The following is a 27431-nucleotide window of genomic DNA, read 5'->3' as shown; positions in this document are numbered from 1 at the left end:
GCAGAGACAATGGGCCCTTTGCTGTGCATCATCCCCTCTTTTTCTCCCCCTTTCCTGACACTACTGATTAAAGGCAATAAAACTCCTATACTTGATACACACACACACACACACACACACACACACACACACACACACACACACATATAAAAAATGTATGAAACCTGTCTCCTCCCACATTCTTTTGCCCAATGTACACCAAACTGCACAGCATCTTCAGACTGAATGACCAAACATCAAGGCCACATTGCATCATGTTTTACTGTAACAAATGAAAGTAAATTCTCCAAAATAAATCTCCAGCGTTGTTTTATGTTGTGTAGGTTAGGTACAAAAATTCTCAGAATGTTTAGAATTTTTGACACTAGTTTGAAATCTGCCTTTAGATACACAGACGACTATTGTCACAACCCTGGTGGTTGTGTAAGTCTTAGTTTTTCAGTTCAAGACCCAGCTGATACAGATAAACATGTTATACATACTCAGGTATTGTGATGTGTTAATTAGAAACACATGCCTTAGATGTTTAATGATAAATTTAGTTCCTCCTCTTCCTCCCCTTTCTTCTTCCTCCTCAAAATGCCCGTCCAAACTCACTGCTGTGCAGCAGCACTTTATGTTATAATTCTCCCTTTTTTTCAATGCAGTCTGAACAAAATGCTACTGTTTCACAGCCAGGCCACCACTGCTTTTTACACATTTCACTACAGTCTGATAATAATCATAATTTAGAGTAGTGGTTCCCTTTTTCCACTTTTCTATGTAGTAAACTTTCTCAGTGACATATTTTAAGGATATTTCATATTATAGTCAATGCATAACAATAACACAAGAGAACAACTGATAAAATGTACAATGAACCCAAAATGAGTTTTCCTGATATTTTTAGGAACTTTGTATACAATTGTCTGTCTGTAGTATGTTGTTTTTTAACAGTCATACATACTGAGGCTGCCTTTTGACAAATTCAGTGTTTTCTTCTCATTCCTCTATCAGCTCTTTGTTTGTTTGTACTTTTCTAATGCAGGACGAGGCGTTTTTATTAGAGTAACTAAAGTTTACATCTTAAATAATAATCTAACTTTAAAAATAACTATTTCTAACTTTTTTAGTTTTCTTCACAGAAATGCTGAGATAGCTGTGTATACCCACTGTATATTTTTAAAGATTTCTTACACACCTTAAAATCAAGATTGTGACACCCTGTTAGCTTTGGCGACCCTAGTGTGGGTCCCGACCCTGAAGTTGGAAACCAGTGCTTTACAGATGATCCATCACATCAAATGAACATCACATTTTGCTTTATTTCCTGTTACAGTTACATTACTGCTGCGTGGTTATGCAAGTGAAAGGACTGGTTGATTTAAAAGGTTTTGAGAGTTGTGATTCAGATAAGGAAATTTAACTCAATAAAATGAATGAACTGAGTAGTTGATGATATTTGTTACACACTGTATACAAGGGGACAGTATGGGCCCACTATAAAACACTGGCACACATACATCTAATACACTGAGAAGGACCAGGGTTATCTATGTATAATGTGACTAACAAACTGAATTTGCTGTAATTCAGTGACAGCTTCACAAACTGCATCAGCTGCTCTCAGTAAAGAGACAAATAATATGTTAAAACACAATGCCATGGATCTCATTAATCAAAGCATGACAGATGGACACAACATTCTTTTCTACAGTAATACAGACAGACAGACAGACAGACAGAAAAAACACAACACTGTGATATTGCAGAATCATCAAATACTTCATAACATCTCTTTACAGTATGAAATGTGACATTGTCACCAAAGATAAGAACAGCACAGAAAGAGATAACAGGAACTACTAACCTGATAAATAAATGATTTTTTTCTGTGTCCTTTACACGTTTTCCCATTATTTTGCTGTGAGAATAAAACCACCACTGAAAGACATTTATATTGTATGAACTTTGTCAACCCACAAGCAGAAAAACTGTGCATAATTAAAGTGGTACTACAATTTACTATTGCACTTCCATGAAGCGAGGAGACAGATAAAAAGAAAAAAGAAAAAGTCTGTTCCTAGTATGGACCAGAAATACTGGATCATACATTTCCCATAATACAACTCAGCAGTAAGCTAAAAAACACTGAATCATACATTTCCCATAATGCAATTCAGTAGTAAGTTCAAAAAACACTGGATCCTAGGCAGTGGTGGCCTAAAGATCGGTTCTGACTCTTAATGGGAAAAGTGAAAGGCAGCACTTGCCCCTCCCTCATTACCAGCACCTCAGTGGTGGTAGTGGAGCTGCTCAGTGGCCTGACTGTGGTTGTACTGGGTAGCTTCCAGATGTGAATAGGCTCATTCGAGATGAACTGTGCCCCGCCTGGAAAGTGGACGAGATTGGGCGGCAGCAGCAGGAGGCGGTGACAAAAAGCTGCAGTCGAGTCAGTTTCCAAAGAGCAGCCTTCAAAGAATAAACAGGAAGTTATAGTTTTGCATCCTGTTAGATCATCCTTAGGCTACCTATAGTTTGCAGACTATGTTTGGATATACTGTATAAATAAACTTTATTATTATTATCAACCACACAAGATCTGTTTAACAGATTAAAACTTCATTGCACAACATGAGACATGAAACAGCAACAATCTAGAGTTAAATATTTAAATCACACAGAAAATTAGGAAAATATTATATATAATAGTTTATTGTCAAAACTAAGAGCCAATCAGCTCTTTGATCAAGTGATGGCCAGGCGATTCTTGTCATGCCCTGGGACACAAATCTAACCGGCAATAATTGTGCAGCAATTGCAGCAAAGGTTTTACACTAGATCCTCCACTTCCCATTATGCAACTCAGTGGTAAGCTCCAAAAGCACTGGGTCCTACAATTCCCATAATGCAACTTATATTAGTATTGTCTTTTCATTGGACCATCCCTGCTTACTGTTCTGAATCTATATTCTCCACCCTCCTTGACATCATATGGGTTATTTACCTAGACATGGCACATTATACTGTTTTCACAGGTTAAGTAGAACTAGTAAAATGACCCTTTGAAGTACTAATGATAAACACTCAGCACACTATAATGTCTGTCAGAACACAGGGACAGGAACAAAGTATCGGTGAAATATTGTCAAAGTACTGTCATGGGAAGAATATTAATTTTTACAGTTCAGATGTGCAAACTGTAAGATAATGGTCATACAAGATCAATAACAGCTACGTACACAAGTACACACTGCACATGTCAGCAAAAACAGTTCACAGTCACAAAGTAAGGATATGCCCTCTCAATGGGAATCACATTAATAAACAGTGTTCATTTGCTAACTATGGCAGTATGTGTAAATCCCAATACAAGAGCAGACAGCTCTGTTCTCCAGTGATCACATGATAGTAACTCTCTCAGGTGAAACCTGAACAGCCAAGCCCGCCGGCTCCATCCGCTGACACCGGTACTGACTGCTGTCCATTCCCCGGCGGATCTGGTGGAGCTTGCGGGCCACGCAGGGGAGCAGCATCAGCACCTTCCCCAGTATCACGCACACTGGCAGGGCCAGGGCCACCACGAAGCTGGGGGGCAGGTAGAAACGGTATGCCTCCTCGTCAAAGGCTCGCTTCCAGCCGAACAGCAGGCCGTGGAGGGTGGCGATGAGCAGGGCAATGTAGCCCAAAGTGGACTGGAGCAATGACAGGAAGACTCATGATGGTACATGCAGTAACAACTCCTGTGATCATACAGCAAACACCAGATCACACTTAGATTTATCCATCTAGACTGTATATCGGCCGTGAAGACACCTGCCCTCCCTCCAATACAATTGAACCAGATGAGGTGATCAAAGCATCAAATACTTCCTACATAAAACTGCTCACAACAAGGTCTGTGGATGACCTTGATGAACGTGGTCATGATTTCTGGAGACATTGCTGTTGACTTTTTCAAATGTACATTTTTGGTACTCTGAGCACCACAAGCTGAGTGCTTCTGGTTACATTATATTGGAGAGAAGGCAGACGTCTCTATAGCCGATATCTCCAAAACTCAGCAACTCACAGCAAAGCAGTCTAGATGGATAAATAACACTACAGTCATCAATCAATCATATCAATCATATGCATTTTTGATTTGAACTTGTCCCTTTAAATTACTTTAAAAGTGCCCAGTTTGCATCATAAACCATACTCCTTTCTATCTGATCCATAACTCAGTCAAATCTAAACAGATACATATTTAGTGTAACTTACACTTTCTGGGGATATAATTATCTCCATGTCCATTGTGGATAAATCAGCTTAGAAATCATGGTAACAGAGAAAAAGCTCAGCTTTGTATAACCCCAGAACTTGTGAGAGCCATCACGTTATTTACAGGATCAGAGTAATCCAGTGTCAGAGTTTGAAAACCTGGTCTGTATGTACCTGTATGAAGCTGAACTCCCTCCAGTTGAGTGTGCTATGGACAGATGGGATGGAGGTGATTGCCAGGAGTGACAAGAGCCCAAGGCTCATGATCCCAAAGGACACGTACATCTCCACCCTCCACACCTCTTCCTCATTCCACGCATTCTCCACATTAGCATGGACCTGCCAACACAGAGGATGCTCCACAATCATTATATTTCTTTCAAGTTCTTTACGTGAAATGAAAAATGAGAAATCACATTTATCAAAAATACTAGTCCATGCTTTGTTACTAGGCTGGATTACAGCAATTCCTTATTATCAGACTGCCCCAATAACTCCATTATGACATTACAGTTGATTCAGAACGCTGCAGCATGAGTATAGACAGATACTATGGAAAGAGATCATACTTCTTCAGAACTAGCTCTCTGTACTCTGTAATATACACCTTTCTAGTCTTCCAGGCACTTACGTTTACGCTACATGTCACACACATTCATCACTGATGGCAGCGGCTGCCATGCAAGGTGCCAACTGCCTATCAGAAATGGAAACTAAGGCCATTTACACACCAATGCACAACATTGGGAGCAATATGGGATTCAGTATCTTGCTCAAGGACATACAGTGGGAGGAGCCAGGGATCACACCGCCAACCTTCAGATTAGTGGACCTCCTACCTCCTACGCCTCAGATACTGGTATCATTGTAGAAAAATGATTTCTTAAAATGTTGAACTACTCTTAATTTTTGAACGAAAATGCCTGCTTTGACTGGGTAGAAGGTCAAATTTTTGAGTAACAGTGTAAACACAGTGTTCGGAATCCTGCCTCCAACTGACCTGCTGGTAGGCGGTGTTGAGCAACAGGTACCTCTCAGACCTCCTCATGGGCAGACACAGGCTGTAGAGAACGTGGACAGCAGCCAGAAAGAAGCTCAGGAGGCCCAGCTGTTTCCGACTCTGCAGCCAGCCTTCCAGCCAGTGTGGGAAATGTCTGTACTTGGTACCGTAGTAGAGCTGGTGGGCGGCCGCCAGCTGCCCTGCCAGGTACACCAGGGCCAAGAGAGTGATGGCAACAGTGGGCAGTGTTCGGTTCACCATCTCTATGGGGATCTTGTAGAAATCACTCTGCTTGTATTTCACATATGGGTGAATGATGTCTCTTACAAAAGAGTAGGCAAAAAAAAAGATGGAGAGGGCCACTGCAGCGAGGACAGGGCCCTTCCAGCCAGGAAATAACTGTATGGGCATGTTCTCAATGTCTCGCGAAGAAGACAGGGTCCCCATATCCACTGGCTGGAAGTTGAGATGGCGGGCAAGTTCCATAATTTGCTGTCTAGCTTCCACTGAGTCACTGCAAATGAACACCTACACAGAGACAGGATTACAGAGAGAATGACTGATTAGAGCTGCAGTGAAGTCAACCGGGGGGATGGAGCAAAAGGGCATATAGAGTATATTTTCTTCCTCTGTACCACAGAGCTCCATTGATGCCATAAAAGACATCAGTGAGCCATGCTGTTGCACTGGGTGATATGTTCCTTCATTATCATGAACACACACAGTACTTTATTTAGATTCAGTCCTAAATACACTGTCCTGCTGCCCCCAAATACTTGCTTAAGTAATCTGCCACTGAAAATATTCCCCAACGAATGCACAATTTCCTCCTGTTTGTGCAACATTTTATAAAAACTACAGTGGTTAGCTCTTTTGAGAAAATACTGGGCCTTTTTTAACAGTGAAACTATTCTTACTAATTTGTGAGGTGTATTTAAAGATTTACATACAAACCAATGACCTTGGAGCTGAGAGCAACAGACAAAGTAGGGATGTCAGAAAGTATTAAAGGATCAGTGTGTAGGATTTAGTGATATCCAGTGGTGAGATTGCAGATTACAACCAACTGAAACCCCCATGACTCAACCAAGTGTGTTGGAAAAACTAGGGTTGCAACAAAACTCGCAAAAAAACGCATAAGGCCCTATCTAGAGTTTGGTTTGTCCATTCTGGGCTACTGTAGAAACATAGCGGTTCAACACACCAGACTCTATGGAAGGTGACCCACAGCATCTGTAGCATTCTTATTTTCAGGTGATTATGTACTGATCAAAAAATACCTGTGAATATTATATATTATATATTCACTTACAAAAACACACCTTTTTAAAATTGCTTTTAATGTTGCATAGTCTGATGTGGTTTTAATGTTTTACTATTTGATGTTGTTTTGCTGCTTTTATGTTTTTATGTAAAGTGTCTTTGAGTATTTAGAAAAGCGCTTATAAATAAAATGTATTATTATTATTATTATTATATTCCATTTCTGCCAATAGATTTTCCTAAATGTTACACACTGGACCTTTGAGAAACAGAATAACATGTTGTTGGTTGGTCCCCTTGCATGGGATTTATTGACAATAAGAAAAACATAGCAGCAGTTACACATGTGCCCTCCCTGTGTGTCAAAAAGTAATTTTCTGTCAAAATATACCATAAATGTTATTTATTTCATTCAACATTCAAGTGCTCGATTTTCTTGATACTAATAACCTTACTGTTTCGTTTCAAATTACTGTCAGTTAGAGTTGGTCCAATACCAAATTCCTCCAGTGTTGCCTAAAAATTGGGTATTTGCAGGTACGTTTGTCTGTGCACCTCATTGTGTTTAATAAGTATGTATCGGATTGTTACTTGGTATTGGCAAATACGCAAAGTTCAGGAATTGGAACTGGTAAAGGGAAGGAATATATAGTCTCTACTGTCAATCAATGTGGGTCAAGGTTGAAAACCACTGTTATTACAGATCATTAGGGCTGAGTATATCTGGCGCTATGATAGGTATTTCAATACAGGGGTTACAATTCAATGTATTGCAATATATTGCGATTCTGTGAGCAAGACGATATATTGTGTTTTTTTTTTATAAAATTTTAGGAAAACTGTAATATTCTAAAGAACTCACGACTATATGCATAAACTGAATGAAAGGATTTTTTTATGCAACTCCACACATTTACAACACTGCTGTCTAGTGGTTTGGGGTTTAAACACCAACATTGATAGCGTTTTTGAGAATCGATACAGTGTGCCAAACAAAACATGATGCAATATTTTTCAATATTTATATTCCTACAGTTACAACCTACAGCAAGTCCATCAGAAATGTTGCTACTTATTCATCCAAAACTATGTATGCCTATTCAGGAAAGCATCGATGTTGATATGATCTAAAGCACTGCTTCCCAACCTTTCTGCATGGCTTGTGACTGAATATAGCTGACTATAAGCTGTGAACAGTTAAACAATAAGAGTTGTTCCCTTCTCAGCCCGTTTAATTTGAATGGATTTAAGAGTTCTGAAAGGGTAAAACATCAGCTGTTCTACACCAATGACGAGAACCAATGATCTCAAGTAAAGATGGAACTTGGGAGTTGCCATAACTTGTTCACTAGCAGATACATCTAGTGTTTTTTTCCCTTGCTGAATCCTGAAATGAATATTTTTTTTACAGCTGCAATATTCCTGATATAAAGAGTTCTCCATGAAATTTATCACTAGCTTTAATGCCTTTCATTTTAGTTTTAAGAAGCTTCTTAACAGCAGGGCTAAAGTTGTGACCTGCAGTTTTATAATCCAAACTGCTGATAAGGACAGCTGACTGGCTGGGGGATTAATTCAGGATTTATTCTTACATGCAGGAGCTCCGCTGTTGTGAGTGTCCTGTATAGGAATTAATTTGCTCTGGATGTGAAGGCTCGCTGGGCTTTTTTTAATAATTTGTGCCTAAATTAAAACAGAATTAATGTGTCAGAGAGCGAGAGAGGCAAACTGTCACATGGCTGGCTGCCAACTCTTGCTTTAAGAGAAAACGCAGATCTGACAAATCATGATGCCTTGTAGTGAGCTTTGAAATGGACTCTGAAATGGAGTCTGCCCCACTGCTTTCCAATGCACATTGACTTGTTTCTACTTTTACTGAAACAAAGTGCATCAAACTTAGACACAGCAATCTACAATACTCTGAAAGGCAACATGTGAGTATGGATGTTTATTTTTTGACCTTTGGAATTTTGACAAAATAATTATCACCAACAAGCGTGTTTTGGAGCTTTTAACAACAAGCCATGGCCTTCTTCAGTGGATGGAGTTTGCTCAGTTGTCATGCCATCACAAGATTTAAGTGTGGCACTTCAGTCACATGAAAATAGGGCCTTTTTTTTCGCCCTGTTTTTACACAACCACCTGTGAGCATGTGACTGAAGGGCCATTGACTTGATGATAACTGAGCCACCTTGCTGAACAAAACAAACAACTCCATTCATTGTTGACGGCTGTGGAAAGTCACTGATAACTCCAGAAAAGGCTTGTTCCTTTCAAAGAATAGAATATGTTTGATAGTACCTGTGTGCTGGCATCTTTGGGACAGCTCTGCTGCATGGCCCAAGCTGAGATGACATTGAATCCTTTGACCACGATGGAGTCTGGCAGCAGCGATGCCAGATACTCAGCATTAGATTCTGGATACTGGTTCACCCTCCTGTTGTTGCTCACATCCACCAGGACCTTGCCTGCAGGACAAAAAGACAAACACACGACTTCTGTAGTTAAAGGCATTAAATAATATAATGAATCATTTTATAAGGAGTACGGTCTAGACCTGCTCTTTTTTAAAAGTGTCCTGAGATAACTTTTGTTATGAATTGGCGCTATACAAATAAAATTGAATTGAATTGAATTATATTCTAAACTTGGGCTGTCAGCTACAACTGCAGCGGCACATAGGTCTCCCTAGGCTATATGGGATTGGTGATGACTCTGACTCTAACTACCCTTGTGTTTAGCGATGTGTAGTATGAATGTGATCCCTTTAAATTCTAGTACATTGTTGCATACAATTTTGGAGACTATGTGTGTTGGTGTCTACCTTCCAGTAGATGCTTGAGGTCCCACAGGACAGAGTAATGCTCACGGCGGATTGCCAGGAACACAATGCTGGCCTTCCCCACTGCGTCTTCGTGGTGCGTCACATCCACCACATGGGGAAATGACTGGGCTGCCAGTTTGGGATGGCGGCTGCCCACTACCACATGGAAGCCGCAGCGCAGCAGGCGTATGGTCAGGCACTTGGAGAAGTCACCTGAGCCCAGGATGGCCACTGCGGGTTGGGCAGGGAGACGAGCGCTCCCCACATCTCCTACTCCATTCTTCATGCCGTTGGGCAGAAAACAGGCCTGGGCATGGTGGAGGTGGTGGGAGGAGGAGGCTGTGAGGAACACAGGACTCCTGCGGCCGGCCATCATAGAGATGGAGTCCATCCTTCCTCCCTGTCAATTCTTCTTCTTTGTTCTTTTTTTTTTTTGCTTAGGAGGATTTCACTGTGTCTAAGGGAGGTAGGAGGAAAGCACTGTTAACGGATTAGGATTTCTTGGAAATGTATTCTTGCCACCCTACACATGATCACAGGCAGGATGATTATGCATTGACTCGGGCCATTAGCTGTTTTCCTGTAGCGGGAGAATGAAATCAAACAGCACAGCAAACAACAGCAGCATACAATGAGTGATACACATGCTCCGATTGTATGCCTTTTATTTAAATTTTGACTTAAAGGACCAGTGGCATTTAACGGTGAAGCAGATTGTAGCCAACTGAAACTGCTTGACCCAACTAGAGTGTAGGAGAAGCTATGTTGGCCACGAAACTCGCGAAAAACGTGATAAGCCCTATGTATAGCCAGTGTTTGGTTTGTCCATTCTAAACTAGTGTAGAAACATGGCGGTTCAACATGGCCGACTCTGTAGAACAGTACCCACTCCCTCTGTAGATAAAAATGGCTCATTCTAAGGTAACAAAAACACAATTATTCTCATTTTCAGGTGATCATTAACTAATGAAAACATATCTATAAATATTTTATTCCATTTCTGACAATAGATCCTTCTTAATGTTACACACTGGACAGACCTTTAATATTTACATTCTTACCAAATTTATGAAAATCAGCATTTCACAGGTTGAAAATAGTTCAACACGCCCTCTACTGTTTTAAATCAACCTGAACCCTGCAAGGCCAATGCTGACATAGAGTCAACCATTTGGGACTACTTTAGGTCATGACGTTTATATAAAAAAAACAGCGCTCTAATCAGAGGAGGGCAACCCACCTGCCCAAGCCATCACTTAAAATGTGGGAGTCTGTGAACGCTGCGCTCATTTTCAAATGTAGACTGATGGAGACGCATCATTCACAGGTTTATGGTAGCATTGGTTCCGACTTTAGATGCTGCAATCTTTAACTTGATTCCATACACTGACAGTCCCCCCACACACATTACGGAGAGTTAACCTCTCTGAGCCGTTAGCTCAGCTACAATGCAGGTAGCACAACAAAACTTTTACAAACAGCTGATAATGTGCTTCTGGATACTGTAAAAGCTCCAATGGATCTCTGTGTTTCCAGAGCCTGACAGCAGCTGCTCATGGCTGGTTAGTTATGACTACCAGCTCGCTGTTTCTGCCACGCTGTTGTGGTCAGTCTGTTAATCACAGTGGTCAGTGTCAAGGCCACGTCTACTAAAGTCACTGTCCTTTGCAGATCTCTGATGCATTTTTTAAATTTGTAGAAAGGAAGGTAGCAAGCAGAATTGAATTCAAGTTGCATACTGGACCAGGTTAAAGTGTAACTATAACCTGGTCCAGTATGCAACTTGTACAGTGTGGTGTAGAGACTTGAAGCCACCAGTGCACATACACGGAGAATGGGCTTTACAGTGAAGTAGGAGACATCTCGTGTCCAACAGGAAAACTTTAGAAATCTACATTTGTATATTCATCAATTCTGGAATTCCTAATGAGGCAGAAGAAGTAGATGTTTTTTTAAAGTGGATATTATATTATTATCTTTGCAGACACACATTATTGTTCCAAGCAGACTATTTGTTTATGTCTTAAAAGTGGAGTCAGTCATTCTGATAAAAGACAGCTGATTGAGTCTCATTCCCAGTAATGTAGTAATGATGACCAGTAATGATTATGATTCGTTTCAGAGAAAATTAAATTTGCGATGCAAAAATGATAATTACCACAATATAATGTTTTTATCATAGTCAATTTCAATTAAATTAAATTGCATTTTATTTGTATGGTGCCAAATCATAACAGAAGTTATCTCAGGACACTTTTCAAAGCAGGTCTAGACCGAACTCTTTAAACATTACAGAGACCCAACAGTTCCACCATATTGTGCATTGGACTACAGTAGAAAGTGGCACCAAAACTATTCAATGCCCAGTGCAACAAAAACAACAACAACAACAACAACAATAATAATAATAATAATAATAATAATAATATGATTATCATTATAATCATAATTATTATTTATCCTATGAGTGTTAGGAGTGACCAGGAGTACGGTCTAGACCTGCTGTATTTTGAAAAGTTTTGTTATGAACTGGCGCAAATAAAACTGAATTGAACTAAATGATTGATGTATTTAGTTAGTTACTGTATGTGACTGCGTGTGCGGGGGTCAGCCAGGCTTGGGCCGGTGTGTTGTCCCTGCTGTCCTCCAATAGCTGTGCATCATGAGCTGTAGCAGCTCGGTAACAGTCGTCTCCGGGGAGAAGCTGCGTCCTCTAACGACCTTCTGTCTGCTGAGACAGTGATCTGGTGAAGGACGCGGCCGTGTGTGCGCAGTGCACCTGTAGCGCTGCAGCACGGCCGCTGCTCCAGAGCCACACAACAGACAGAGAGCGCGCGCACACACACACACACACACACACACACACACACACACACACAGCCAGCTGCTGACAACACACACATTTCCTGGTTCAGAGACGAGAGTGCACACACTGGATGAGTGTGATAGTGCGGTACCCACCTATCATCGAGCTGCACGAGGATGCTGCCGTTAACGCAGAGACGCAGACCAGATGCGAGCTGCCCATCCTGATCCTGATCCTGATCCTGATCCTGGTGCTGCTCTGCCTCCACTGCCTGAACACGTGCTGCGTTCACGTCCTGTAGGGAAGATTGGAGATACCAGCTTTTCTTTAAAGCTGCAGTAGGTAACCTTCTAAAAATAACGTTAATAACGTAAAAAACGTTTTGTTATATTTGCTGAAACTTTCCATATATCCCGACAGTAGTACACGAGACAGATAATCTGTGAAAAAAATCAGGTTCTTCTGGCTCCTCCTAGTGCTTCTAATGGCATTTGCAAGAATGTACCGGGATAACCCTAACCCTGAACGAAAACAACCAATCAGAGCCAAGAAAGATAGTGGATCGTTGACTCTCATTCCCTGGTTTTATATCAACGCTTTGAGTCCCAAAGCTTCAAACCATCAACCCAAAGTGTCAATATTTGACAGCCTGGGAATGATCCTCTGTTTTCTTACTAATGTGAAAAAATAAACTGGGAATGGAAAGATTACTCCTCAAGTTCACTCCTATATATAGTCCATGTATACTCTATGCATACTTAGAATATATATATATGAGCACTGACAGGTGAAGTGATTAACACTGATTATCTGGTTATCATGGCACCTGTCAGTGGGTGGGATATATCAGGCAGCAAGTGAATATTTTGTCTTCAAAGTTGATGTGTTAGAAGCAGGAAAAATGGGCAGTGTGAGGATTTGAGCGACTTTGACAAGGACCACATTGTGATGACTAGACGAAAACTGCAGTTCTTGTGGGGTGTTACTGGTCTGCAGTGGTCAGTACTTATCAAAAGTGGTCCAAGGAAGAAAAAGCGGTGAACCGGAGACAGGCTCTTTGATGAATGTGGGGAGAAAAGGCTGGCCCGTGTGGTCCGATCCAACAGACGAGCTACTGTAGCTCAAACTGCTGAAACAGTTAATGCTGGTTCTGATAGAAAGGTGTCAGAACACACAGTGCAGAGCAGTTTGTTGCGTATGGGGCTGATCGGTGTATTTATATGTATATATACACACACATACATTCATATGTTTATTTTTATTTTGTTATTTGAAGAAGTTTAATAAACAAGCATCATCAGTATCAGTGGTTGCTCAGCAAATCCAAGCTGAATAGTGTATTCAATAGTGTAATAGTGAATCAGAAAAGAGAAACAAATATTAAATAATAGGTTGATGATAAAAGATGTTAAATCAATATATAACAAAAGTAATTCAGAGAGACTTAAGGCTTTTTTTAAATCAGTTTTCTTAAAGTTCCAGTGTGTAACATTTAGGAAGATCTATTGTCAGAAATGAAATATTCATAGGAATGTTTTCATTAGTGCATCACCTAAAATGAGAATTGTTGTGTTTCTGTTACCTTAGAATGAGCTGTTTTTATCTTCAGAGGGAGTAGGTCACCTTCTATAGAGTCCACCATGTTTCTACAGTAGCCCAGAATGAACAAAACATTGGGTCTAGAAGCGTTCACACGGGTGAAGCAAGGGAGTTGACATCCATTAAGTCACCACTAGATTCCACTAAATCCTACACACCTTTAAGGATGAAACAAATATTTTCAAGTCATTTAAAGCTTGGAGCAACTTTAAAAAATCTACACGTATACCTGTAATCAAACTATTAGTACACCAAAATTCAACATTAACATCCAAACTTAACAGTGTGATATTCCAAAACAGGAATTACACTCTTAACTAACCACCCATGGATTCTGTCTTATATTACAACAATAAAAAAAACAATATTACAGGTGTATGAAAGATGTTCAATATATTTTTGACAAAATGTACATACATTAGTATCTTCATTAAATCTTACTCTTAATAATTCACTGCAAGGATAAATATCATGAATAGTTTGTAAATGAACCTCCTTCATTTTAGGTTTGAACGTTGACAGTGTCCACTCTTGAAAACGTTTCCTGCCACCAGCTGAGTGGCCACAAACACAAACATGGTTTCAGTGATTCAGTGTAACAGTGTAGCAGTAAGTGACAGACAGTGCATACTGATGTTAGATACTAAGTCATTATTTTGAAAGAAGGTTTCTAATTTTTCCGTCACACTGGCGGAAATGGGCTTCCATCCTTGCTGGGTGCAGTTGATGGAAGGTTGTACTGGGAGCCTGGGAGGAAGTTCTGCCTGAAAGACTGCACTCAGGGATAAAGCAACCCCTCCCATCTGATTGGGTCCTACACATTGACAGTGTGTATGGTCCTACAGAGCTTCCGTAGCCGACATGGCGTTCCTGCTAGAAGTTGTTGTGTTTGCTGTTTTACTTTTGTGTTTGTTATTTATTATCCGGTTATATATAGTTGTGAAGACAGGGTCAAAGTGTCGACCTGGAGCTAAAGGTCCGGTCGCTGTTGTTGTCGTTGCGGGATCAGGTAATGACATTACTCATGTAGCGTTAGCACTGTGCTAAGTGCTGCTATCTGCTGTCAGCACACTTAAACGCTACTTCAGTCATATTCTACAGACTTAAACCGATATGTTTTACTTTCCGACATATCACACATTATTTCTACGCACAATGGCGACCAAGCACAATATGTTTTCAAGTCTCGCCATTAGCTAACAGTTAAGTTAGCTGACTTCCTTAGCTTCCACGCTAACGATCTACTGGACTGTACCAAAATGTTGGTAATGGGGGGGGCTTTAGTGGCGTTACAGTTGGTCAAGTTGAAAATATGTGCATCAAATTACAATATACATAAAAATGTACAGTATATTATAGAATATAACACAATGTAGAAAATAAGAAATTCAAAATATGTATGTGTCAGAAAATTGTAAAAAACCTAAAAATGTGCAACAACACATGATGTGATAACACTGCATTATGTAATAATTGAGTTAATAATAAACAGTCTGAATGCAATATGTAATACAGTTCACTGTGTTTTGTAATAAATGATTGTTGTAGTGGTGATTACAAAATGAGGGGGTTTAAATGTCTAATAAATAAATACATACATAATAATCAACCAAAATGGATGGATCATGGATCATTTGTACACGTCATGTTTTTAAACTTCCCGAATGTTAAATGAGACTGCTATGACCTGTGGTGGCCCCTTGGCGTTACAGTTACTCATCTTACTGATCTTCAGACAGGGCTCCTGAAAAAAGTCCATCAAAAAGCTTCAGTTCATTCATAAAGCACTTCATAAAAAGTACAACTCCCACATTTTGTAACAGCCACTGCAATATGAAACACTTATTACAAAAGTCATTTTTCATGCAAAAACATTAGAAAATGCTTTTTTCAACATTTAAAAATATAAAGATTTCCTGCTTTTCTATGTTTTATACTATATTTAGCTAAATATCTTTGTGTTTAGACTGACAAAACAAGACACTTAAAGACCTCACCTTGGACTTTGAGAAACTGGGATGGACATAATCTAGAAAATAATCTAGTTAGTTGCAGCCCTGTTCCTCTGTGAGAGTGGCTTTGTTCTGAAATATCTCTCTATGCTATCAACATTATTCTTCATTAAAAGTAAGGGGCCTAGACCAAAAGTATGTTAACAAAGTACGTTAACAAGGATGTTTTCTGTGTATTTCTTTACTGACAGTAACTCTGGAGATGTATAATAAGAGTGTATAAGAGATGCTGTAGAAGCTGTGATGGAAATTGGAATAAGAAATGTCTTCCATGCCAGTATCTTCCTTTTAATGTTATTGTCTTGACAATGTGTGTGTCTCTGTGTAACTGACAGTGTGTCTTGTATGTTTTCCAGGCGGTCACACCTCAGAGATCCTGCGGTTGATGGAGTGCCTTTCTGCAGCATACATGCCTCGGCACTATGTTATAGCAGACACTGACAGGATGAGTGAGGAGAAAATCTGTGCCTTTGAAAGCTCTAAACAACACTCAGACCCTGAGTCCCAGGTACACAGCTGTCCACAGGTGTAGGTTAGGGTGGTGGTGGTTTGTCCCTACCACTGTGAGGGCGCTGCTGAATACTCGCTACCAATGTGTTTCATTTTTTCCCCCTACATTATTAGATTGTTAATTATCGTAAGTACCATTTTACTGTTGTGAAAAAGCTAGTTTAAATGACTTTATATACAGTTGGGTAGTTTAGTCCAGAGCTCTAGATCAGGGGGTCACCAGATAAATCTGTGTCATGATTGATGGGGTAGCAAAAAAAGAGAAACGTTTGGAATTTCTATCTAATCTTTGCTTTTTGTAAAATATATGCTTTTTGTAATATATATATATATATATATATGATTTCATTTCAATAATATGTATTATATATATATATATATATATATAATACATATTATTGAAATGAAAGTGAAGTTTAGAGGCTAAATGTATTTTTGGTGGAACTGCTAACAACTCTGAGCCCTGTGACAGGGCCACTTTTGAGGTTGTGTGGCCTAAATCAACACATTGATAGAATCTCAGGTAAGGTCTGAAAATCATTTACAGCAGACAGTTGGTTCAAACAGAACCTGGTTACCTACAGATTATTTTCTTTATATTTATTATGAGAATTTCATATTTCTTTTTTTATTATTAATTTAAGCCTCAGATTCATATAATACAATGTAAAATCTGAGAAAAATTCACACTATACAAGTCCTGTTTTAGGTGAGTTATAGTGTGCACAGATGTGTGAATATTACAGAGCATTGTTTATATTGACTGGGAGAAAGCTGATAAGTGTGCGCAGTGACTGCTGGGACTGCCTGTGGTTTAGTGTTAATATTCACCAGCAGGTGGCATGAGTAAACTCTTCATCTTTGCTTCTCTAGTAAAGATTTTATTGCAGACCAATTTAGTTTTTTAGTTTAGACCAATTAGTTGATTAGCTAATAGGTTAGCAGACTTATCGGTGCAGCCTTTTGTTTGACATTATCTGAATGAAGATATCAATCAAACCTACACACTGGACCTTTTTAAAGGCTCAGTTTGTCAGGATAATAATCCACAGACTTTTTTTCCTTTGCCTTTATTGAGTGTACAAGTCAGATGTAGACAGGAATTATGGTCAGGAGAGAGCTGACATGATGACATGCAAGGTACCCAGCATGAATGGAACCAGAGATGTGAAATACACTTTGCATTGTTTCAAATGTACTTTTGAATGGCTTGAGCGCCACAAATGAAATTTCTTACATATCTGTCCATTGTTGACCTGGAAGCAGGAATTCTCTCCAAAATATTTGCATAGCCACATGTACATTTCTTGGAATTTGGGCGAACTGAACCTTTATTTAAGCCAATTCATTTTTTTATCTAAAGACCACCATTTTTTCTGAATCAGATTTTTTTGCATTAAGAAAAGCAATGTCTCTGAGCACCTCTGAAGGACATGTGCCCTTCTTCCCCAGTTCACCATCTGCCGGATCCCACGGAGCCGAGAGGTGCATCAGTCTTGGAGTTCCTCTGTTATCAGCACACTGAACGCCCTGCGCTACTCCCTTCCTCTGGTGTTCAGACTCAGACCTGACATGGTGAGTGGACCCAGGGAGCAGTCGGTAGCTGTTCTCACACAGCAATCTGTACTCTTATATATATATATATATATATATATATATATACATACACTATGTGGACAAAAGTATTTGGCCAACTTGAATTCAGGTGTTTAAGTCAGACCCCTTGCCACAGGTGTATAAAGTCAAGCACCTAGCCATGCAGTCTCCATTTGCAAACAATTGTGATGCAAAATGGGTTGTTCTGAAGAGGTCAGTGACTCCAAGCGTGGTACTGGATGCCACTTTTGCAATAAGAAGGTTTGTGAAATTTCATCCCTACCTGATATTCCACGGTCAACTGTAAGTGATATTATTAGGAAGTGGAAGCGTTTAGGAACAACAGAAACTCAGCCCCGAAGTGGAAGACCACGTAAAATCACAGAGCGGGGTCAACGTCTGCTAAGGCTCATGGTGCGTAAAAGTCGCCAACACTCGGCTGATTCCATAGCTGAAGAGTTCCGAACTTCCACTGGCATTAATGTGAGCACAAAAACAATGCGGCTGGTGCTTCATGGAATGGGTTTCCATGGCCGAGCAGCTCGGTGTGGAAGAACTTGACTGGCCCGCACAGAGCTCTGACCTCACCCCCATCGAGCACCTTTGGGATGAACTGGAATGGACATTGTGAGCCAGACCTTCTCATCCAACATCAGTGCCTGACCTCATAAATGCTCTACTGAATGAATGGGCACAAATTCCCACAGAAACACTCCAAAATGTTGTGGAAAGCCTTCCAAGAAGAGTGGAAGCTGTTATAGCTGCAAAAGGGGGACCAGCTCACCAGACACCAGATGTGTTTGAATACAATGTTATTTCAGTCCCTGTTGGTATTATGGTCAGGCGGCCGAATACTTTTGTCCATATAGTGTATATACACACACATCCCCCCCACACACACATACACATACACATACAGTAGTTGCATTATGGGAAATGCAGCATCTAGTATTTTTGGAGCTTGACCTATCCTAGAGAGTCAGGATATCTCAGCCTGTGCTGCATATACTGTGAGCCTCCTTTTTATAATCTGTTTGAAGTGATTCCTCCATCTTTATAGAAGTACAAAACTGGATATGCAACAGCTGAATAGGGAGAAGAACAACAGATATCACCATGAAACTTCCCCAGTGTATTACTTAAATTAAGATAATTATTTTTTATATTACAAGTTTTCTGAAATTGTGTTTAAATATTCAAAAAAGTGATTTTCTATTTAAAAATGCTCTTATTTGAACAATTTCCAGAACAGAAATCTGAACATTGGCTAAAACCAGGTTCATAACTTTGTTTAATTTTGGTGACATATAAAATGTGATATAAACCAGGCTGTGAATGATATATGAACAAAGCCCTCTGTAAAAAGCTTCAGAATATAGATAGGAAAAAAAACATGAAGGTTTAGTGTATGTAAGTGAAGTGGAGATTTCTGGTGTGACAAATGAAGGTTTTCTGAAATATAATGTTTAAATATGCAAATTAGGCATTTTCTAATGCTAACTTTTGGTGAAATGTATAGATGCAAATAGACAAAGGGTAGTAAAAATAAACAGCGAAATGTGTATTTTTTTCCACTAGTCTAAAAGAAGACATGGAAGCAACATAAAAACTATAAACTAAATTAAAACAGCAGTGATGATCCGGCCCTCGCACTCAGTGCAGGTCGGGGTGTGCTGCCGTCGCGTCACGCACCAGTACATCATGACAACACCAAGCTACGAAAATTTCACAGAAATCACATCACAATCGCCACACAAGGCTTACTTCCTGTTGCCAGTAGTTGACGCTATGACAGACTGAATATTGGTACTTAAAGACCAGGGCTCTTAACAAACTTGTGAAGTTTGGGTCCAAATGGAGAATCTGTACTGCAGTCAGGGTTAGCAGTAGGGGAAGGGTTTCCATTGTCATGTCGAGGCTGATTTTTGAAGGCATGCCACGGACACACTGCTTGACCAAATGTAAAGATTTTAATAACGTAATGGCTCCAAGAGGCTTTTTTGTACGTCCTGACATGATACATATGCCTGTCAATTTACATTCATGTCCGTAAAACAGGACATCGGGGCTGTTGTTTTGAAAGTTTGTAGAGGCCGCTATCGAGCCATTTTGACGCACCCGCATGCGAGACCCATGCAACACAGTTCAATAAAAGTTCATAAGATTCATAAGATGTCATTGTCAACATTCTAAGGGTCTTCTGACCAAATTTCAGCCAATCTGCTTGGAGAAAAACATAAAAGTGTAATAAATTATATTTCCGGTTGCCACTAGGTGGCGCTATCACTTTTACTGAATATTATCACATAGATGTGTTCAGGGCGGGACTCTTATCAGACACTTGAAGTTTGGTGCTGATTGGATGATGATGCTCCTCCGCTGTCAAGCCATTTTTCTGCGCATCTGTCAGAGACTCATAAATTTGCCAAGTTTCGCCACGACTGAGATGTGCGCAGAATTTCAGGACTTTTCGGATATGATAAAGCCTCCAAAAAGCCATTTGAAATGTCTGAATAATAACAATAATAATAATAAGAAGAATTCCTACAAATACAATAGGGCCTTCGCACGATTTGTACTCGGGCCCTAATAAAGTAAACCATGATTTGCCTGTAGTGTCTCCTTACATTGATTCACTATGGAAGAACACAAACCCACTCAACTCCACCCTGCACCTACAGGCTCTATATGCAGATAACATACAAATATGAACGCTGAAAAATGTTTCCTTCTGAAATGTATTTAAATTGGGCTGCATAACAAGATCATGCTCATTGAATTACACAAGCTCAGTCTCGTGAACAGATTGGCTTTTAAAAGATATTCTTATTCCAAGAACATATTTAACAATATCTAATTCTGAAGTGGAAAACTTAATTAGTGCTGAATGCTATTCATTATTCCCTTCAAAACAACAAAGAAGTAGACTAATGGTCATAGGAATCTAAGTGTATGCTGTTGTAGGAGTGCTAGCAAAATGCACTGTGATTGAATGTATGTGGATAAAGATGTGTCACATATACTAGTAATATGTGACATATTTTATGCATAGTTTTGTGACCAATGAGCCAAATATTCTCCACACATTTTCTTTTATTATTGAAGTATTCTGAGGAGTCACAGGACAATATGAAAATTTCATGTCACAATCATCCTGACCAAAATAGTTTTCCAATATTATTGCAATAATCATTAACATACTTAACATTCTGAAAATGCCACAAAAACAAATCAGTTTATCTTACATTTACATTTTATTAAGACACAAATACATAGGCATCGTATCTCCCTGTCGATCTTTAGTTAGGAATGCAACTCAACCTTTTTTTGTGGGGGATACAACGGGCAAACCAAACCTTCAGCCATGGTGACAGGATTAGGATTTTAGAATCACTAGAAAGATGTGGGTTCTCCCTTCAGGAAATTAATATGGGACTGAACGTTAGTGAGCTGCACAGCTTTTTCAAGTCACTTGTAGATATTCATGATTATCCCGATATAGAATTTCACCACATTATACTTATCTGGGTGCTACTGAGATTATAGGATGCAGAGATCCACCTTTGCTAATGTGTGTTGTGCTGTGCTGCTCTGTAGCTTCACACAGACGACTATAGCGGCTGCAGTCTGGGGGCCTGTTGGATTCTGCCAGTGTGTTTCTGGCTTTAGTCTTGAATATTGTACTGGAGTTACTCTACTTGACATCTTTGTTGGGTCTCTGCTCTGTTTAAACCTGGAGTCCAGACTGTTTGCTCAATTCACATATGATAAATCTATCTTATAATATGACTGGAGAACAAACAATCAGGCACATTTATTGTGTCTGGAAGTTTTATCAGGTTTGTTGGGTCTCACCTGACCTGGTTAACAAAGCAAATACAGTCTGGCAGTGGTATGTTTCATTGTAAACACACACCAGACTCTTGTATAATATTCTGCCTCTTTACTTGTGTCTTTATGCTGCACAATCAACAACCTACACCCAGCGTATCAATATAGATCAAATAAACAGACATGAATGTTTTTGACTAAACTAGTGAATTAAATACTTGACACATATCATCACATTAGGAATGTCAGGTCTTGGTGACTGCTGATGATGATTGGTGCCCAGATTCAAAGCAAGCTGTGCCATTTCTCCCATAGTGTTTTCCCACCAAATTAGCTCTGGTTCTTGAACTGGTCCTGTTCAAGACTCCTGGGACCTTGGTCGCTGCAAAATGGCCCACGTTTCCACCAGTTTTGAGTGGAACCATTGTTCCAGACCTCTGGTTTTCTATCCATATGTACCTTGAATAAAAATAAAGGTGGATGGGCTTAATGTTCATAAAAAGAATCAGGCCTTTAAATGGGCCAAGATCAATGTACTGAACTACTTTCCAGAGACTGAATTGATACTTTAGATAAGGTTCAGACTGTGTCATATTATTTATTTAAACGTTTGTGGTTTAATTTGTCCTAGTTGTAAGATATCTGTCTGAGATTTCTGCCTCCAGCCAATACAATGGAGGTCAATTAGTGCTCCTTACAAAAACTTTATTTAAAAGACTTCAGCAGCACATTATTTTCCAGAAACTGTCCTCTGTACTCTGGACTCTGAATAATTCACTGAACACAGTGTGGACATTTTTCTTCCTCAATAGAAAGTAAAATTTGACTTCCCTGACATCGGAGCACAGTTTTTGTGAAACCTGAATACAACAGAAATGTCAGTAAGTAAGAATCTGTCAGCTTATCTCCTCTGATAATGTAGCGTGCCTCTGGTCTGTGTAAGCTGTATGTTGAGCAGATTCCAGACCTGTGACCGCTCTTTCTGGATGTGTGTCCAGCAGAATCCTCTGGTTATTGGTGGCTGGTTGGAAACAAAGCCGGGGACTTAGTGCCAGGGCAGTCATGCCAGGAATGTTCCAGTCAGGCTTATGACTGTAGCATGGCGGAGGAACAGTCGTAACCCTGGCACTGATTCTACAATAAGGGGATTTTACTGGTGCAACTGCTGAGAACTTGACCATCTTCAGCCAGCTGGGGCTACCAGAATCTCCACACTTTAGACCCCGCTGCAGAAAGTACTTGGTGTGCTTTTATAGGGAGGTTCTGAATAAGACAAATATTGAACTTTTATATCTCATCACAAATATGCCACATCTGGCCAGCTGCTACTGGTTGAGGGGAGCTGTGTGTGGGGCCAGGCCAATACAGGCTTCTGTTGTTGTCACAAAATGTAAACTGTAAATGTAAAGCAGGAAACAAATGAATTTTAAGATGGGATATGATAAACACATGAATTAATTAACAAAAATTGTACATTTTAAAAGACAAGATGCTAGTTAACAACTGATGCACATTAGCTAGCTATTTAGCCAGTGTTTTGCTAACATGAGCTAACTTGTGTGGCTATGTAAATGTTTCTTTTATCTTTTAACCGTCTTCAAAATGTGGTTGTCTTTTCAACATAGATTAGCCTAGCACATAGAATATGTAGGTCATCCACTAATCAGGAGGTTGTTGGTTCGATCCCCGGCTCCTCCCACCAGTAGTATCCTCGAGCAAGATACTGAACCCGGATTTGGGTGAATGTGTATGAATGAGTGAGTTTCTGTTTGATGGGCTATGCCATCACTGTGTGAATGTGTGTGAAAGGGTGAATGTGGTCTTTGAGTGGTCGGAAGACTAGAGAGGCGCTATACAAATAAAGGCCCATCCATTTACCATTTACCGAGGTTCTGACCGAGGCTTGCTCAACTTATTGGAGCACAGAGCACTTAGGGAAAATTAAAAAGAATAAAATACCTGAAACTAATAGAAGATAAAAACAACAACAATAATAAAATAGATGAGAAATGATGGAAATAAAACGGTGTGCTAGAATAAATAAAGGTTTTGAAAAGGTACATTTTGAGAAGTGATTTAAAAGATGTCACTGATTCAGCAAGCCTCAGACTTCACTAAAGTGTTAATGTTTACATGGCCATGAAGTCAGATTCCTCCAACAGGAGCTGTGTTAACGGCTGTGGCTCAGAGGCAGAGCGAGTTGTCCACTAATTGGAAGGTTGTTGGTTCGATGGTCGGTCCATTTACCATTTAACTGTTTTTAATTGTTTATGTTGTAAGGAGCATAAGAGAGCTGACAATTAGCAGATGAGAGTAAACTCAGTGCCTGGAAACGTCTGGGCAGGGGAAATGAGAGTTCTACTTACTGCAGCCAGAGGGGGCTTAAGATCAAGTGGTGAAATCTACTGATGTTTATGGCAGACTCCACAGACTGTAAACTGACCACCTATTTTTACAAGTAAACAAGTGAAAGGTTTGTGATGCAGATGCTTACATCTGCTGCTACATGAACCGTTCTTTTTGTAGGTTAAGGGACTCTTCTATGTCTGTTGTTGAGGTGTAAGAATGACAGTGTTAAGCTCTGAGTGCAGAGTGCGGGGCAGCTCTCTGTAGTTTCCAGAGCATTGAGCAGAGAATATTACAGTTTCTGTACTGTGGAGCTGTATGATGACTTCTCCAGACTCCAGAGCAGCTCTTTCTGGTTTCCTGTAAACCCAAACTCCCTCAACTCCCTCAGCCTCCTTCAGCCCTGAGGCCACTTCTTCATCCCAGTCCCCTCCCCCCTTCTTTCTTCACTGCTGCCACTGAGTCACACACAGTTTCTGCTCTCTTTTCCTTTTTCATCGTCAGACTATGCATTCACCACATTGCTTCAGTTCAGCTCAGTCATGTAGAGCTTAAGCATTGCACATCCTCCACACTCCTAACCCACGAGATCTCAACAACTAACACACAATAATTTCCTGTACTGTCTTCTAGCTCTACAGTTTTTGTCTAAAATGAATCAACATCTACCTGAGACTCCACAACACAGACTGTATACATAAAGCTGTGAGCAGTGTTTTTTTCTTAACATATCATTTCAATAGAACAATTTTAAAAGATCTGAAGAGGCCTGAACGTACTGACTGCTTCACTTGAAAAGGCAAAAGTTAGAGAAAAGTCTCAGTTAATGTGTAACAGAAATATTTTATAATTAAATGTACAACAAGGGGTTATGAAAGTTTAATAGTGATGCCTGTATATGAACCTACATAAACAAAAAAAGATGATTGGAAATGAGAAGATTGGATACTTCTATGTAGTCATTCCTAATGCCAGCCACCAGGTTGGATTCCCATTGAAATCCCATTGATTCCCATTGATTCCCATTGAAATCCAACCTGGTGGCAGGCATTAGATCTATCTATCTATCTATCTATCTATCTATCTATCTATCTATCTATCTATCTATCTATCCATCTATCTATCTAATGCCTGCCACCAGGTTGGATTCCCATTGAAATCAATGAAATTAGGTTGTATTTTGATCATTGATGTTTTATTTTTCTTATAACATTTTGCACATATAACAATAAAAATCAAACCAATAAATCACGCTTTGATACAACCATGGTTACCATTATTCATATTTTAAAGAGACAGAAGTCTGTTGGGTATGGCATTAGCATAGTGTAATTAATCTGCATTTGATAGTTTTGAATTTGAAATATTCAAACTGAATATTGTATGCAATTGCAATTGAATTCACTTTTCAAATTCAGTTTCTCAAAATTCAGTCTAAACTCAGACGCACTCATCTGGGAGACTCTAGATATAAAATAGAAGACCTCTGATTCAATCCAACTCCTTTCAAAGGAATTCTTCAGACCACAAGGATTTCTGGGTATGTAGGCCATGAGCATAGCCGTGTACTCTTTCCCATTTTATCAAAGCTAACAAAAAAAATTCTGTTTGTGCTTGCACTGAAATGACTCCATATACAAGTCTGCCAAAGTATTGAATTGTGAACCAGTGAAATACAGTGAACATATTAAAGTGTGTTCTTTGGAGACTACAGTGCTTGGCTGCCAGCTTTTACAGTGGCTCAAACAGACAGCTGGATCTCACAAGAAAAACTAGATCTCTTGATGAAAAACAAATCAGCCTGTTATGTGTCTCTGTACTGGACACACAGGGATTAAACAGATATTGATCTTAAGACTTTAGCCAGTTTCTGTCATGTAACATGATGTCACAGATGTGCTGATGTCCATCTCCCAGAGGCTCCTTTCTATGAATGTGGGTGTCACTTCCTGGAAATGCGCTTATCCCCCTCCTCTCTGTGTGTGTGTTGTTTCAGGTGCTGTGTAACGGCCCCGGGACCTGCGTTCCCCTGTGTGTGGCAGGACTACTGCTTGGAATTCTGGGAATGAAGAAAGTCCTGATAGTTTATGTTGAAAGCATTTGCCGGGTGCGGACGCTGTCACTCACGGGGAAGATCCTGTACCCCATATCGGACTATTTCTTTGTACAGTGGTCCCCTCTGAGGGACAAATACCCCAAATCCATTTTCCTTGGAAGGATAGTGTGAAAATGTCTGTTACCTAAAGTATACACAAATGTAAGATCAAATATGTTGTAATGGTCATGGATAAATGCTATTTTTTATTGTTGAATTATGTTTATACGTTATGATTCATTGTGCAACATACTTGCAGTTACATAGAAAAACATTCATAATTGGTAAGATTATAGAAAGTATTATTGAGGAGCATCATTTCTATAGCCTACAGGAGGTCCTTTTCAGGTCTTATCAGAATCTTAATTGCATTGTTTTACATGTTTATTGTTAGATAACATGAGATATTTTAACTGTAATACAATCAAATACAACAATCCTATCATCCAGCCTATCTTTTTAAAACGTTACTAATATGTTTGATCAACTGTTTAAGACTAGAAATTCTCCATAATTTTATTATAATTAATGTTAAATAATGAAATCAATGGAAAGTGCAACAGCTACATAAGTACATCAGTCAGCCAGTAATCAGAGTTTCAACTGGGACTGAAAAGATCAGAGCAGAGCTAATATAAAACTGGCTTTTCTGACAACTGAACTTGAGATTTACAATGAATAAAGCTTGGTGCAATAAGATTATAAAGGAAACCATGATTTAATCCAGATTTAAGGTTAATCCTTACACAGCAAAAACAGTCCTTCTACAAACAAGCCAGATATTCCTAAATGCGGTGGGTACGGAAAGTATTCAGACCCCTTTACATTTTTCACTCTTTGTTTCATTGCAGCCATTTGCTAAAATCAAAAAAGTTCATTTTATTTCTCATTAATGTACACTCAGCACCCCATCTTGACAGAAAAAAACAGAAATGTAGAAATTTTTGCAAATTTATTAAAAAAGAAAAACTGAAATATCACATGGTCATAAGTATTCAGACCCTTTGCTGTGACACTCATATTTAACTCACATGCTGTCCATTTCTTCTGATCCTCCTTGAGATGGTCCTGCTCCTTCATTGGAGTCTAGCTGTGTTTAATTAAACTGATTGGACTTGATTAGGAAAGGCACACACCTGTCTATATAAGACCTTACAGCTCACAGTGCATGTCAGAGCAAATAAGAATCATGAAGGAACTGCCCAAGGAGCTCAGAGACAGGTTACAAAAGAATTTCTGCAGCACTCAAGGTTCCTAAGAGCACAGTGGCCTCCATAATCCTTAAATGGAAGAAGTTTGGGACGACC

At 39.5% G+C, this 27431-nt stretch overlaps 2 protein-coding genes across 2 annotated transcripts; one reads left to right on the top strand and one right to left on the bottom strand.

The window, feature by feature from the left end:
• Window positions 1–1284: 1284 nt before the first annotated feature.
• On the bottom strand, window positions 1285–12766 carry steap2 (STEAP family member 2, metalloreductase). Its single transcript, XM_051410251.1, has 6 exons — window positions 12291–12766; window positions 9330–9786; window positions 8807–8973; window positions 5243–5770; window positions 4417–4581; window positions 1285–3674 (listed from the first exon to the last, which is right to left on the bottom strand). The coding sequence occupies exons 2-6, from the start codon at window positions 9718–9720 to the stop codon at window positions 3381–3383; spliced, it is 1545 nt and encodes a 514-aa protein (XP_051266211.1). The 5' UTR covers window positions 9721–9786; window positions 12291–12766; the 3' UTR covers window positions 1285–3380.
• A 1774-nt stretch (window positions 12767–14540) lies between these two features.
• alg14 (ALG14 UDP-N-acetylglucosaminyltransferase subunit) lies at window positions 14541–26561 on the top strand. The gene is made up of 4 exons (XM_051410287.1): window positions 14541–14743; window positions 16103–16254; window positions 17709–17831; window positions 26026–26561. Exons 1-4 carry the CDS (start codon window positions 14596–14598, stop codon window positions 26254–26256), a joined length of 654 nt encoding a protein of 217 aa, XP_051266247.1. The 5' UTR covers window positions 14541–14595; the 3' UTR covers window positions 26257–26561.
• Window positions 26562–27431: the final 870 nt, after the last annotated feature.

Source organism: Dicentrarchus labrax, unplaced genomic scaffold (assembly GCF_905237075.1).
Source record: "Dicentrarchus labrax unplaced genomic scaffold, dlabrax2021, whole genome shotgun sequence".
Classification (NCBI taxonomy): Eukaryota; Metazoa; Chordata; class Actinopteri; family Moronidae; genus Dicentrarchus; species Dicentrarchus labrax.
The sequence above is the reverse complement of the archived record's forward strand: the minus strand, read 5'-3'. Positions and strand labels throughout refer to the sequence as shown.

What these genes read in the sequence shown, in the direction of transcription:
- steap2 (XM_051410251.1), bottom strand. Translation starts at nt 9,720, where the DNA reads ATGGACTCCATCTCTATGATGGCCGGCCGCAGGAGTCCTGTGTTCCTC. An exon ending in CCTCAAGCATCTACTGGAAG is followed by an intron (nt 8,974 to 9,329) that starts GTAGACACCAAC and finishes TTTGTCCTGCAG; the next exon opens with GCAAGGTCCTGGTGGATGTG. An exon ending in GGGAGTTCAGCTTCATACAG is followed by an intron (nt 3,675 to 4,416) that starts GTACATACAGAC and finishes TCATTGCTCCAG; the next exon opens with TCCACTTTGGGCTACATTGC.
- alg14 (XM_051410287.1), top strand. Translation starts at nt 14,596, where the DNA reads ATGGCGTTCCTGCTAGAAGTTGTTGTGTTTGCTGTTTTACTTTTGTGT. An exon ending in TGTTGTCGTTGCGGGATCAG is followed by an intron (nt 14,744 to 16,102) that starts GTAATGACATTA and finishes TATGTTTTCCAG; the next exon opens with GCGGTCACACCTCAGAGATC. An exon ending in ACTCAGACCCTGAGTCCCAG is followed by an intron (nt 16,255 to 17,708) that starts GTACACAGCTGT and finishes CTTCTTCCCCAG; the next exon opens with TTCACCATCTGCCGGATCCC.